General features: G+C 41.5%; 1 protein-coding gene across 1 annotated transcript in view; it reads left to right on the top strand.

Annotated features, from left to right (window-relative positions):
• Positions 1-375: 375 nt before the first annotated feature.
• LOC109909633 (laminin subunit alpha-1) overlaps positions 376-13,023 on the top strand; it is a 78,051-nt gene continuing 65,403 nt past the window's right edge. Inside the window, exons 1-3 of the mRNA XM_031796755.1 lie at positions 376-663; positions 7,702-7,872; positions 8,078-8,190. Coding sequence (XP_031652615.1) covers positions 600-663; positions 7,702-7,872; positions 8,078-8,190 — 348 coding nt within the window. The 5' untranslated portion in view covers positions 376-599. The remainder of the gene's footprint in view (positions 664-7,701; positions 7,873-8,077; positions 8,191-13,023) is intronic.

Here is a 13,023-nt window from a genome sequence, read left to right on the forward strand (position 1 = left end):
CGACTGCTTGCCAAGTTGTGAAGCATAGTTGAATATCCAAACTGCATGATATATTTTATGTAGGATGTTGACATAATTAAATCATCAAATAGACTATAGGCTGCTAGGTAGACTACATAAAAAAAAAGTGGCCTTCATTTAATTTGTTTTTTTTAAACCGTTTCAAATTTGGTGCAAAGTTTTTGTTATTCTAAACCTTTCTAAAATAAAAGTATCATTAAACACAAAACAGTGTACGTTTGTAAAGGTCAAAACCATTTTAATTTGTAAAGAGTAGTTGAGAGTAAAAGGCAGCAATTATAAAATCTCGACAAATTTGGTCAACCCCCCCTACTCCTCACCAAATGGTGCGGTCCAGCCAGGGACTTTGTAGTGGGACGAAAGAAAAACGTTGAGACAAAAGTTAGCTGAATGAGTGAGGGGAGAGAGAAGAGTGGAAGAGGGGTACACGCTGAACAGATGACAGAGAGAGACCATAGGCGAAACGAATGTGCATGACAACTTTAGGCTATAAATTCCTGTAAAACATTAGAAAATATATCCCTAAATTAATATTGGAGACATTTATTAGAAGCCGAAGTCCACATGTGTTGTGAAAGATGAGGCTCTTATGCTGTGCAATTGTACTGCTATCTGCATCCTCCGCGGAGTGCCAGCAAAGAGGTGAGCTGGAAATAATCTCTTTCCTATTGACTGCATTTTCACTCATTCAGCACGAGGTCTCAATGCGTCCGAGGCAAAGCATTTATTTATTTATTTATTCTTAAAGCAATGTATGGGATATGCACTTTAATTTATGTAGAGCATAAGTGGAAGATTAGGAATAGTAGATGTATCTTTGTTGATAGAACGCATCTTGAGTAATTACTATTTTACTGTTCTTTACGTTTGCCAGTTTAAAACAGAAATAGCCTAATATATATTGCATAAATTGAGTGAAAAGTAATAGGTGTGTTGGTGTTGAAATTGCGGACAATAATTCAGCCATTAATTTACAATTACAAACAGGAGGATTCTAAATTATTACAAACGATGCTATCCAGTTTTAATACAACCAGTTGCATCACCAGGAAACTAATATCACTGGCCAATCTACATGATAGTTACTTTGTTAAATCGTTATTAGTTCTCACCTTGAGAGAAATTCCGGGCCATTGTCATTGAAATGATTTACAATTGCTGACGCCTCTTTCTCCAAAGCACAGTCACGCTAACATGCTAGGGTCGCCTCAAGGCCCAATTCAATTCCTCTAATTGTAACAACAATCATCAGTAGAAAATGTTTGAGGTGCAGATTTTAGGCTTCAAATAGACCAACTTTCATTACATGTCTCCTCTCCTTTAAAAAAAAAATTGTATTAATTTTTTTACATTACATTGGAATCAAGATCAGATGTTGATGTGCTGTGTAACTTGTCCCCCCATTCAATTCAATACATTTAAGGAACACTTTTAATTTAATTGATATTCTTGAATACTGAATACTGGCTTGCTTGTAAGAGGCTTCTTCTCAAACGTAATTGGAGAAGCTTCTACCTATACTTGTTGGCATAACCATGTTGGGGATCTTCATATGCCACAATTACATATATTAAATTGTAGGGATGTCAAACGATACATTTTTTAAAATCAAGTTAATTGCATGTTTTTCTGTAGTTAATTACTGTACGAATAATTGTTCAAATTTGACCCTAATTAAATGCCCACACCAGTTTTTCAAACTAAAAGACGATGGGCAGAGCTTACCCATGGTGTTGCACAAAAATGTAAGTCAATCAGTCATAGTTTTAGTCAAAGTATGATATACTTGGGCTTGAAGTGACAAACCCGAACTGCCCGCTTCGTGCAAATTCGTACCGATGCCTTGTCTTTTCCTATGAAATGAGGTGTAAATGATTTTTATCCCACGTTTCGTTTTAGGGCTGGGTTTTATTTGAATGCTACCACCCACCATCATGGCATTGATTATTCATCAGAAACACCTGTAAAGTTCACCAGTCACTGAACAACAGATCATCTTTGGTTATAGCAAAGATGATGGATGGTACCCATCACTCCAGTCTGAGGTCCTGAGTGCTCTGGTGCAGGTTTTCATTAAGTATCTCTCTGTACTTCATCCTTCCCTTGATCCTGACTAGTCTCCCAGTCCCAGCCACTGAAAAACATCCCCACAGCATGATGCTGCCACCACCATGCTTCACCGTAGGGATGGTGCCAGCTTTCCTCCAGACGTGACACTTGGCATTCAGGCCAAAGAGTTCAATCTTGGATTCATCAGTCAAGAGAATCTTGTTTCTCATGGTCTGAGAGTCCTTCAGGTGCCTTTTGGCAAACTCCAAGCGGGCTGTTATGTGCCTTTTACTGAAGAGTTGCTTCCATCTGGCCACTCTACCAAAAAGGCATGATTGGTGGAGTGCTGCAGAGATGATTGTCCTTCTGGAAGGTTCTTCCATCTCCACAGAGGAACTCTGGAGCTCTGTCAGAGCGACCATTAGGTTCTTGGTCACCTCCCTGACCAAGTCCCTTCTCCCCGATTGCGCAGTTTGGCTGGGCGGCCAGCTCTAGGAAGAGTCTTCGTGGTCCCAATGTCACGGCCGTCAAAAGAACTAGACCAAAGCGCAGCGTGGTGAGCATACATATTCCTTTTATTTAGGATGACGCCGACAAAAACAATAAACAATACAAAACAACCGTGAAGCTTAAGGGCTATGTGCCACAAACAAAGTTAACTTCCCACAAAGGAGGGAAAAGGGCTACCTAAGTATGGTTCCCAATCAAAGACAACGATAGACAGGTGTCCCTGATTGAGAACCATACCCGGCCAAAACATAGAAATACAAAACCTAGAATGCCCACCCCACATCACACCCTGACCTAACCAAATAGAGAAATAAAACGGCTCTCTAAGGTCAGGGCGTGACATCCAAACTTCTTCCATCTAAAAATGGAGGCCACTGTGTACTTGGGGACCTTCAATGCTGCAGAAATGTTTTGGTACCCTTCCCCAGATCTGTGCCTTGACACAATCCTGTCTCTGAGCTCTACAGACAATTCCTTCGATCTCATGGCTTGGTTTTTGCTCTGACATGCAACTGTCAACTTTTGGACCTTATATAGACAGGTGTGTGCCTTTCCAAATCATGTTCAATCAATTGAATTTACCACAGGTGGACTAAATCAAGGATGATTTAAGGATGATCAATGGAAACAGGATGCACCTGAGCTCAATTTTGAGTCTCATAGCAAAGAGTCTGAATACTTATGTAAGTAAGGCATTTCATTTTTTACATTTTTTATTATTAGCAAAAAATTCAAAAAGTCTGTTTTCGGTTTGTCGTTATGGGGTATTGCGTGTAGATTGATGATGGAAAAATGATTTAATACATTTTAGAATAAGGCTGTTGTCACACCCTGACCATAGTTTACTTTGTATATTTCTATGTTTTGGTTGGTCAGGGTGTGAGTTGAGTGGGCATTCTATGTTTCATGTCTAGCTTGTCTATTTCTATGTCTGGCCTGATATGGTTCTCAATCAGAGGCCGGTGTTAGTCATTGTCTCTGATTGGGAACCATATTTAGGTAGCCTGGGTTTCACTGTGTGTTTGTGGGTGATTGTTCCTGTCTCTGTGTTTTGCACCAGATAGGGCTGTTTTGGTTTTCCACGGTTGTTGTTTTTTGTAGTGTTCGTGTTTATCCTTTTTGTTATTAAACATGAATCAATATAATCACGCCGCATTTTGGTCCGCTTCTCCTTCACCGCAAGAGAACCGTTACAGCTGTACCATATCAAAATGTGAAAAAAGTCAAGGGGTCTGAATATTTTCCAATTGCACGACAGCTTTTGAGCCATGGAGCAACGAATTGCAGATGAACAGCAGATCAACAGCAGAACAACAGCAGATCAACAGCAGATCAACATTCGGTGCGGCGTGTGTTCCCTAGCACTTTTCCCTCAGGGAAATGATCAACCTCGTAGGCTGAAACTACTGTCCTTACTGCTGCTGATCTGACTACTGGGACTGCTTGGTCTGATCTGCCTAATTATTTGAAGTAAAGAAGGATTATAAATGTAATCACAAACCACCCTCTCATCTCAATTTTCAAGGCGTCAGTATTTGAAATAAATGGCTTACTCTGTAGGCAGATGCAATAGTGAAATTGCACATGTTTCTTTTGAGTCTGATAGCCTATGATAGCCTAAGACATGTAGGCTTTGGTTAAAGTCTAAATCCCACAGTGGAAAATCCATCTTTCTCTCAGGTGCAGGGTGAAGATGCTAAATGGACCCCCGCACACTGCCTTCTACCAAAATGTTTATGGCAAAGTGGTGCTAACTTTGTTGCCTGACAATACACACTGTACAAGTCAGACACAATACCAAAACGTGACAATACACACTGTACAAGTCAGACACAATACCAAAACGTGACAATACACACTGTACAAGTCAGACACAATACCAAAATGTGACAATCCTTTCCAATCTGACATTTCTTAATTTGTATACTAGACTAATATTTAGAGTTAATAATAACTTGAATAATATCAATGAAATGCTACTGATAATAAAGTGTAATGGAAAATAGGGAAGTTGCAGAGAAAACCCATGTGTTTCTTTTGAGTCTGATATGCGCCAACCCCCCCGCTCGGTGACCCTGTACATTGGCCATGAAAATGATCATAACATCAAATTCCTTCTTTTTTTCTTCTCAAAGTTGCCAAAAGAGTGAGTCAATGAAACCAGACCATAGTCACTGTGTCGGGTTTTCGAGACTATTGACTGTGAGGGGGAGGTTTACTCAGAATATTAAGAACAAGAAATTTCCCATAAACTCCCTGTCTTAAGATTGATGTTTTACTAAAATATATTATTTACTCATATGTTCCACACAGAGAATGCATTGATCAGTTAAAATATTTGTAATGTTTAATCAATTCACCATCACTATTTACACAACATTCTTTGCTAAACCGAGTGCCCTGAGCGTTGAGTAACGCGACCTGAACTGCTGAACTGGTAGCTGGCTAACATCTTCAGCCACAGACAGCATTTTTACCTTATCAACCCAGATGCTATCTACCAGTGAACTGTTGAAATGTTAGTCTTTTGTGTTCAGTGACAGTGGCATTCCAAAGATGGCAGCCGTTCAGCAGAAGCCGCTCCTGGGTAAGGCTGATGAGATGACCTCTGACCATTGGGGGCCAGGTCAGATCTAAGCCAGTCAATCACGGAGCCTTGTTATCCAAACATTGACCAGGCCTCACTGGCTGACTGATGTCCCTTTCACACTAATGAGCTGAGCTGTATAATCATTTGAGGGCTGCTTATATTTGTCCTTTAATGGATTTTTTTTGGGGGGGGGTATCCCAACTCCCCATGATACTCCCGCAGGGAGTGGGGTCACAGCCAGGGAAGCCATTGTACAGCGCCCCTCGAGCAATTAGGGTTAAGTGCCTTACTCAAGGGTAGAGCGACAAATTTGTTCACCTTGTCGCCTCCAGAATTCAAACCAGCAACCTTTGGTTACTGGCCCAATGCTTTAATCTCAAGGCTACCTGCCGCCCCACTGTACCCACTGACCTGGTTACGCATCCACCGTAGTTGCTAAAGTGTGGGGATATAGCCATTTAGTTCACATCACATCATCTCAAGCAGTTTAGTCCAAAAAGCTGTATAATGTATGATGTCAGATAAGCTGATGAAGATAATTATGGGGCTAATATTGCAGTTAACTCTAATAAGACATGAGGATATTAAAGCCCATCATTAAAGAGCATTGGACTAGTAACCGAAAGGTTGCAAGTTCAAATCCCCGAGCTGACAAGGTACAAAATCTGTCGTTCTGCCCTTGAACAGGCAGTTAACCCACTGTTCCTAGGCCGTCATTGAAAATAAGAATTTGTTCTTAACTGACTTGCCTGGTTAAATAAAGGTTAAAAAAAATAAAAAAATAAATAAATAAAATAAAATGACAAGTAGGACAAGGATGCTAGTTTGGCTTTGATTTCATTTTCCGCCACACGCAAGCGTTCACCATGGAGCCCAGATTTGGTCGGCAGATGCAGACAGATGATCCCCAGTGCAAAGCATCCCCAGTGCAAAGCATCCCCAGTGCAAAGCATCCCCAGTGCAAAGCATCCCCAGTGCAAAGCATCCCCAGTGCAAAGGAGCCCCAGTGCAAAGGAGCCCCAGGAAATAGGCGTAAGAAGCCTGAAATGACCACAAATCACCACATCTATGGGTGACATCAGTGTCTGACTATGTGCCAGTCAGCCATTTAGTAGCGCTGATTAGCAGTGTGCTGTTACATCACGACTAGGTGGTGATTTTTTGATGAAATACCAGGATCTGACTGATGGTCCCTGTCCACAACCAGTTGCTGTGTCAATAACATCCCCCCGGGCTGTCACTGTGTCACTTGCCTTCCCACAGTTATTTGCACCTGGTTAGATCATGTCAAAGCTAGGTACTGTAAAATAACCCTCTCCGGGATTAAGACTACCATGAGCCAAAATATGAAAGATTGGGGTTTCACTTTCACAGGATCAAATCCATCGGGCTTTGAGATTTGGCTCTGATGTTTTAAAGTCAATTAACGCAATTGCTTTTTAAACAAGGAAAACATTGTGAGTTTGGTGGTCAGAGAACATGGTTGAGGTTTCTTTCATGACAAACCATGACCAGGATGGTTTCTAAGATTGAATCAAATACTTTTTAAGCTGTTAAAAACATTATAACAAGCTAATAAATAGTCAACATGAAAATAATAATTGCTTTCCAATCCACTCTCCCTGCATTTCCTCTTTACAGCCCACAGAGCACAGGGGTCAAGCCTCTCTGTCAATGAGAAATCAGCAGCCACCGAACGGCAGACAGACATGTAGACAAATGGACAGTCAGTCAGTCAGTCAGTCATACCAATTTCACACTGTCTTGCCGAACCGTACTGTACTGTCTCATTACCGATCAGTGGGTCTGACAACGAGACAGTCTACCACTCGTCTGGTCAGATGTCTCAACCATACTGTACTGTCTCATTACCGATCAGTGGGTCTGACTCCGAGACAGTCTACCACTCGTCTGGTCAGATGTCTCAGTGGTGCTATGTCATTAGGCTAACAACTCCAGTTTCCTGGAGGGCCTCTGAAGGCCTCACCATCACTTTTCTCAGGAATGCTTTGGGACCATTCAATTCAATAGGATTAAGTCGTAGGCCAAGCTCACAATGGCCACCTTCTCCTGGGAAGCGTACATATGTTTTAGATCTTAGAGAGGAGATGTATTGATGTCTTTGAAATGCCAGTAAAGATCCCTTGTCAGAAAGGTCTGGAATGAAGTTCAGCTCATGAACAGCTTGTTTATTAACTATTAATAAACAGTGTAAGCATAATTTGTTATGCATTAGTTAACATGCATAAAGCAGTTATTAATCATGACCAACAGGCATTTCAAATTAATACTGAAGGGGGGGGGGGGGGGGGGGGTGCTCCTCAAAGACATGCCCTGCAGACAGAACACAGAGTAGAAATTATGAGGATGGGTCTGAATTGGTGGTGGGAGGTAAGGAGGGGTTGAAAGGGAGCGATTTTTTTTTTTTTGTGGGGGTGATGTGAAGGGGTGGTGTGTGTGTGTGTGTGTAAACAGACCATGTACTGTGTTTGTAGATGTCATGGTCCTTATCCCTACTGGGTCTCCTCCAGGTCTCTTCCCCGCCATCTTCAACCTGGCCAGTAATGCAGAGATCACCACCAACGCCACCTGTGGAGAGCCTGAGCCAGAGATGTACTGTAAACTGGTGGAACACGTACCAGGACGACGCATCCGCAACTCCCAGTGTCGGACCTGTAATGCCCAGAGTCAAAACCCCAAAGGTACTCGAGTTAGGGCCCTCTGGGCGAAGGCGGAGAAGGGGAGGGAAGCAGTGGTTTAACTCCGTTATGTCTACTGGCTAGAGCTTCAGACAGTTTGACTTTCTACTGTCCCACTATCTTTGAGTTACAGTATCTGTCTGAAATACTGTACTTCTTGCGGGGATTCCAGGCATTCATTTTATTGCTTTCTCTTGATTTTATGCAGAGCAACATCCAATCACCAACGCCATTGACGGCACCAACGGGTGGTGGCAAAGCCCCAGCATTAAAAATGGCAGACAGTTCCACTGGGTGACCCTCACACTAGATTTACACCAGGTAGGAACCTCCAGGACTGCAATGTCACTGGTTTAACGCTGCTACGGGCTGTGAACACACACACACGGTCACATGATTCCCAGATAACAGTTAGTTAGTGTGTGTCTGTGGTCTGTACACTTAGAAAATAGGTGCTATCTAGAACCTAAAACAGTTGTTCAGCTGTTCCCATAGAGGAACCCTTTGAAGAACCCTTTTTGGTTCCAGGTAGAACTATTTTGGTTTCATGTAGAATCCCTTTTGGGTTCCATGTAGAACCCTCTGTGGAAAGGGTTTTACATGGAACCCAAAATAGTTCTACCTGGAACCAAAAAGGGTTCTACCTAGGTTCTCCTATGGGGACAGCCAAAGAACCCTTTCAGAACCCTTTTTTCTGAGTGTAGTTCAGCAATTAGGAAACTCACCCTTGAACCCCACCACTGTGAGACCCTACCTCCACTCTCACTCACTGTCTCCTCAACACTCCACTATGGCCTGTACACAGTTACAGGCAGTGGAGGCTACTGATGGGAGGACGGTTCATAATAATGTCTGGAAATCAGATGGTTGATTCCATTCCATATGCTCCATTCCAGCCATTATTATGAACCGTCCTCCCCTCAGCAGCCTCCACTGGTCACAGGCCACTGCTAGACCACTACTGCAATGGAGGTCCTATTTATTGCCTGGATGGCCTGTCACTCCCTCCGTCTCTTTTTATTGCCTCTTCTTTCTCACACTCTCTTGCTCCACTCTTTCCGTCTCACTCACTGTCTTCTACAGTATCTCTCTGTCTCCTTCTCACTCTGTCTCCCTCCCTCCTTCACCTTGTGGGGTTGACTGAGCTGAGCCAGCTACTTTTAAAATCATTTTTCAACAGGCACTCAAAACAAGACACACTTTCACTGAGCCACACATACACTCTCTCACACGCGCACACACACACACACACACATACACACATACACACACACACATGTTATGTTCTTCTATCTTCTTGGGGACCTAAAATGTATTTCCATTCCAAATCCTATTTTACGTAACTCCTAACCCTAAACCTTAACCTTAACCTTAACATGTAACCCTAAACCAAACTCCTAACCATAAATCCTACCACTAAACATGTACCCTTACCTTACTCTAATTGTAACCTAGCCCTCAACCTAACCCCAAGTTTAAAATATCCTTTGTCCCCACGAGGGATCATTTCCCTTGTTTTAGGTCCTCACAAGGATAGAAGAACCAACACACATACACACTGGGGATTAGAATGAACTGCAGTCACACAGTATATCTCTGGGGAATAGACTGAACTGCAGTCACACAGTATATCTCTGGGGAATAGACTGAACTGCAGTCACACAGTATATCTCTGGGGAATAGACTGAACTGCAGTCACACAGTATATCTCTGGGGAATAGACTGAACTGCAGTCACACAGTATATCTCTGGGGATTAGACTGAACTCCACTCACACAGTATATCTCTGGGGAATAGACTGAACTGCAGTCACACAGTATATCTCTGGGGATTAGACTGAACTGTAGTCACACAGTATATCTCTGGGGAATAGACTGAACTGCAGTCACACAGTATATCTCTGGGGAATAGACTGAACTGCAGTCACACAGTATATCTCTGGGGAATAGACTGAACTGCAGTCACACAGTATATCTCTGGGGAATAGACTGAACTGCAGTCACACAGTACATACAGTACATTTTCAAGTAGATTTAAGTCAACTAACTTGACAACTCAGGAACATTCACTGTATTCTTGGCAAGCAACTCCAGTGTGGATTTGGCCTTGTGCTTTAGGTTATTGTCCTGCTGAAAGGTGAATTCATCTCCCAGTGTCTGGTGGAAAGCTTACTTAACCAGGTTTCCTTTCGGATTTTGCCTGTTCTTAGCTCCGTTCCGTTTCTTTTTTATCCTGAAAAACTCCCCAGTCCTTAAAGATTACAAGCATACCCATAACATGATTCAGCCACCACTATGCTTAAAAATATTGAGAGTGGTACTCTGTAATGTGTTGTATTGGATTTGCCCCAAACATAACACTTTTGTATTCAAGACAAAAAGTGAATTACTTTGCCACATTTTTTGCAGTATTACTCTAGTGCCTTGTAGCAAACAGGATGCATGTTTTGGAATATTTGTATTCTCTACAGGCTTCTTTCTTTTGTCATTTAGGTTACTATTGTGGAGTAACTACAATGTTGTTGATCCATCCTCAGTTTTCTCCTATCACAGCCATTAAACTCTGTAACTGTTTTAAAGTCACTATTGGCCTCTTGGTGAAATCCCTGAGCGGTTTCCTTCCTCTCCGGCAACTGAGTTAGGAAGGACTCCTGTATCTTTGTAGTGACTCGGTGTATTGATACCACATCCAAAGTGTAATTAATAACTTCACCATGCTCAAAGGGATATTCAATGTCAGCTTTTTTTTTTACCCATCTATCAATGGGTGCCCTTCTTTGAGGCATTGGAAAACCTCCCTCGTCTTTGGTTGAATCTGTGTTTGAAAATCACTCCTCGACTGAGGGACCTTACAGATAATTGTATGTGTGTGGTACAGAGATGAGGAATTCATTCAAAAACCATGTTAAACCCTAAAATCATGTTAAACCCCTTATTATGTCACTTGTTAAGAATCATTTTACTCCTGAACTTATTTAGGCTTGTCATAGCAAATGGGTTAAATACTTATTGACTGAACACATTTCAGCATTTCGAAAGATATATATATATATATACATAATTCCACGTTGACATTAGAGGGTATTGTGTGTAGGTCAGTGACAAACAAATCTCAGTTTAATACATTTTAAATTCACGCTGTAACACAACAAAATGTGTAAAAAGTCAAGGGGTGTGAATACTTTCTGAAGGCACTGAACATCACTAGGGATTAGACTGAATATCTTTCTCATGCTTAGATGTGTCCCCTCCCCACTTCCTCTTGGGAGTTCCGGCAATTTATATTGACCTCAGGAATGCAAAAATGGAACTCATTTGGAGGTAGACATCCCAGTAATTGTTTTCATGTGAAAACACAATCTTCAAAGTATGTGAGACTCAACCCAATAATGAGTCAGTGACTCAACCTAATAATGCAATATTCTCACACTAGATCAAACAAACATTTTTATTAAGTGATTAAAAGAAAACAAAGTGTGTCATGTCAATAAATATACATTATTAATACCAGATGTCAAGAACAATATAATAAACCAAGCCAAAATGACAGACTTCTCAAAACCAGAGCGGTTGAGAGACAAAAAAGATTAGATTCTCAATGGGAGGTTTGTCTGGATGATTTGGATGATTGATTTCATATGTCTGATGATTGATTTGGTCTGGATGATTTCGTATGTCTCTAAAAGCGTCTGATTTCCCATGAGCTAGTGCTAGCCTAGCCTAGCATCCTTTCCTCTGACATCATTGATACGGTGCTTGGCCTTGGAAAGGAGCTCAGATCCTTTGTGTCGCAAACTAACTGCTACATCTCAATACCAACGTCTTCACGTGGGAGAACACTGATTCTCACAACAGTAACATGAATGCAACTGGTGCACTAAGAAATATTAAATTGGCGTTATACTGCATCTAGGGTATATCTTTATTAAAAACGGATGGCTTTGATTTCTGACGGTTCGAAAGAGGGTTTCACATTAGTCTACAGAGCCACAATGTACTGAACATAAATAGAATAGAATAAAAGATCCCAGAAATGCTCAATTCGCATATAAAGCTTATTTCTCTGAAATGTGTTTACATTCCTGTTAGTGAGCATTTCTTTGTTAGTGAGCAAGATATAATCCATCCACCTGACAGGTGTGGCATATCAAGAAGCTGATTAAACAGCATGATCATTACACAGGTGCTCCTTGTGCTGGGGACACTAAAAGGCCACTCTAAAATGTGCAGTTATATCACACAACACAATGCCACAGATGTCTAAAGTTGAGGGAGCATGCAATTGGCATGCTGACTGCAGGAATGTCCACCAGAGCTGTTGCCAGAGATTTGAATGTTCATCGCTCTACCATAAGCCGCCTTTAGAGAATATGACAGTACTTCCATCTGTTCTTACAACCGCAGACCACGCCAGCCCAGGACCTCCACTTCCGGCTTCTTCACATGCAAAATATTTTTGTCTTTAATAAAGCTCTTTTGTGGGGAAAAACGAATTCTGATTGGCTGGGCCTGACTCCCAAGTGGGTGGGCCTATGGGTGTGCCCCTGCCCAGTGATGTGAAATCCATAGAAAAGGGCCTTATGATTTTCTTTTCAATTTTTTTCAATTGACTGTAACTCAGTAAAATTGGTGAAATGGTTGCATGTTGAGTTTATATTTTTGTTCATTGTATATACAGTGCATTCAGAAAGTATAAAGACACCTTGACCTTTTGCAAATTTTGTTACGTTACAGTCTTATTCTTAAATTGATTACATTTTTAAAATCCTCATCAATCTACACACAATACCCAATAATGGTAGGTATTTGACATGTTTGCAAATGTATTAAAAATGGAAATACCTTATTTACATAAGTATTCAGACCCTTTGCTATGAGCTCAGGTGGATCTTGTTTCCATTGATCATCCTTGAGATGTTTCTACAACTTGATTGAAGTCCACCTGTGGTCAATTCAAATTGATTGGACATGATTTGGAAAGGCACACACCTGTCTATATAAGCTCTCACAGTTGACAGTGCATGTCAGAGAAAAAACCAAGCAAAAACCAAGGTCGAAGGAATTGTCCGTACAGCTCCGAGACAGGATGGTGTCGAGCCACAGATCTGGGGAAGGGTACTAAAACATTTCTGCATTATTGAAAGTACCCAAGAAC

This window comes from Oncorhynchus kisutch, linkage group LG18 (assembly GCF_002021735.2).
Source record: "Oncorhynchus kisutch isolate 150728-3 linkage group LG18, Okis_V2, whole genome shotgun sequence".
NCBI lineage: Eukaryota > Metazoa > Chordata > Actinopteri > Salmoniformes > Salmonidae > Oncorhynchus > Oncorhynchus kisutch.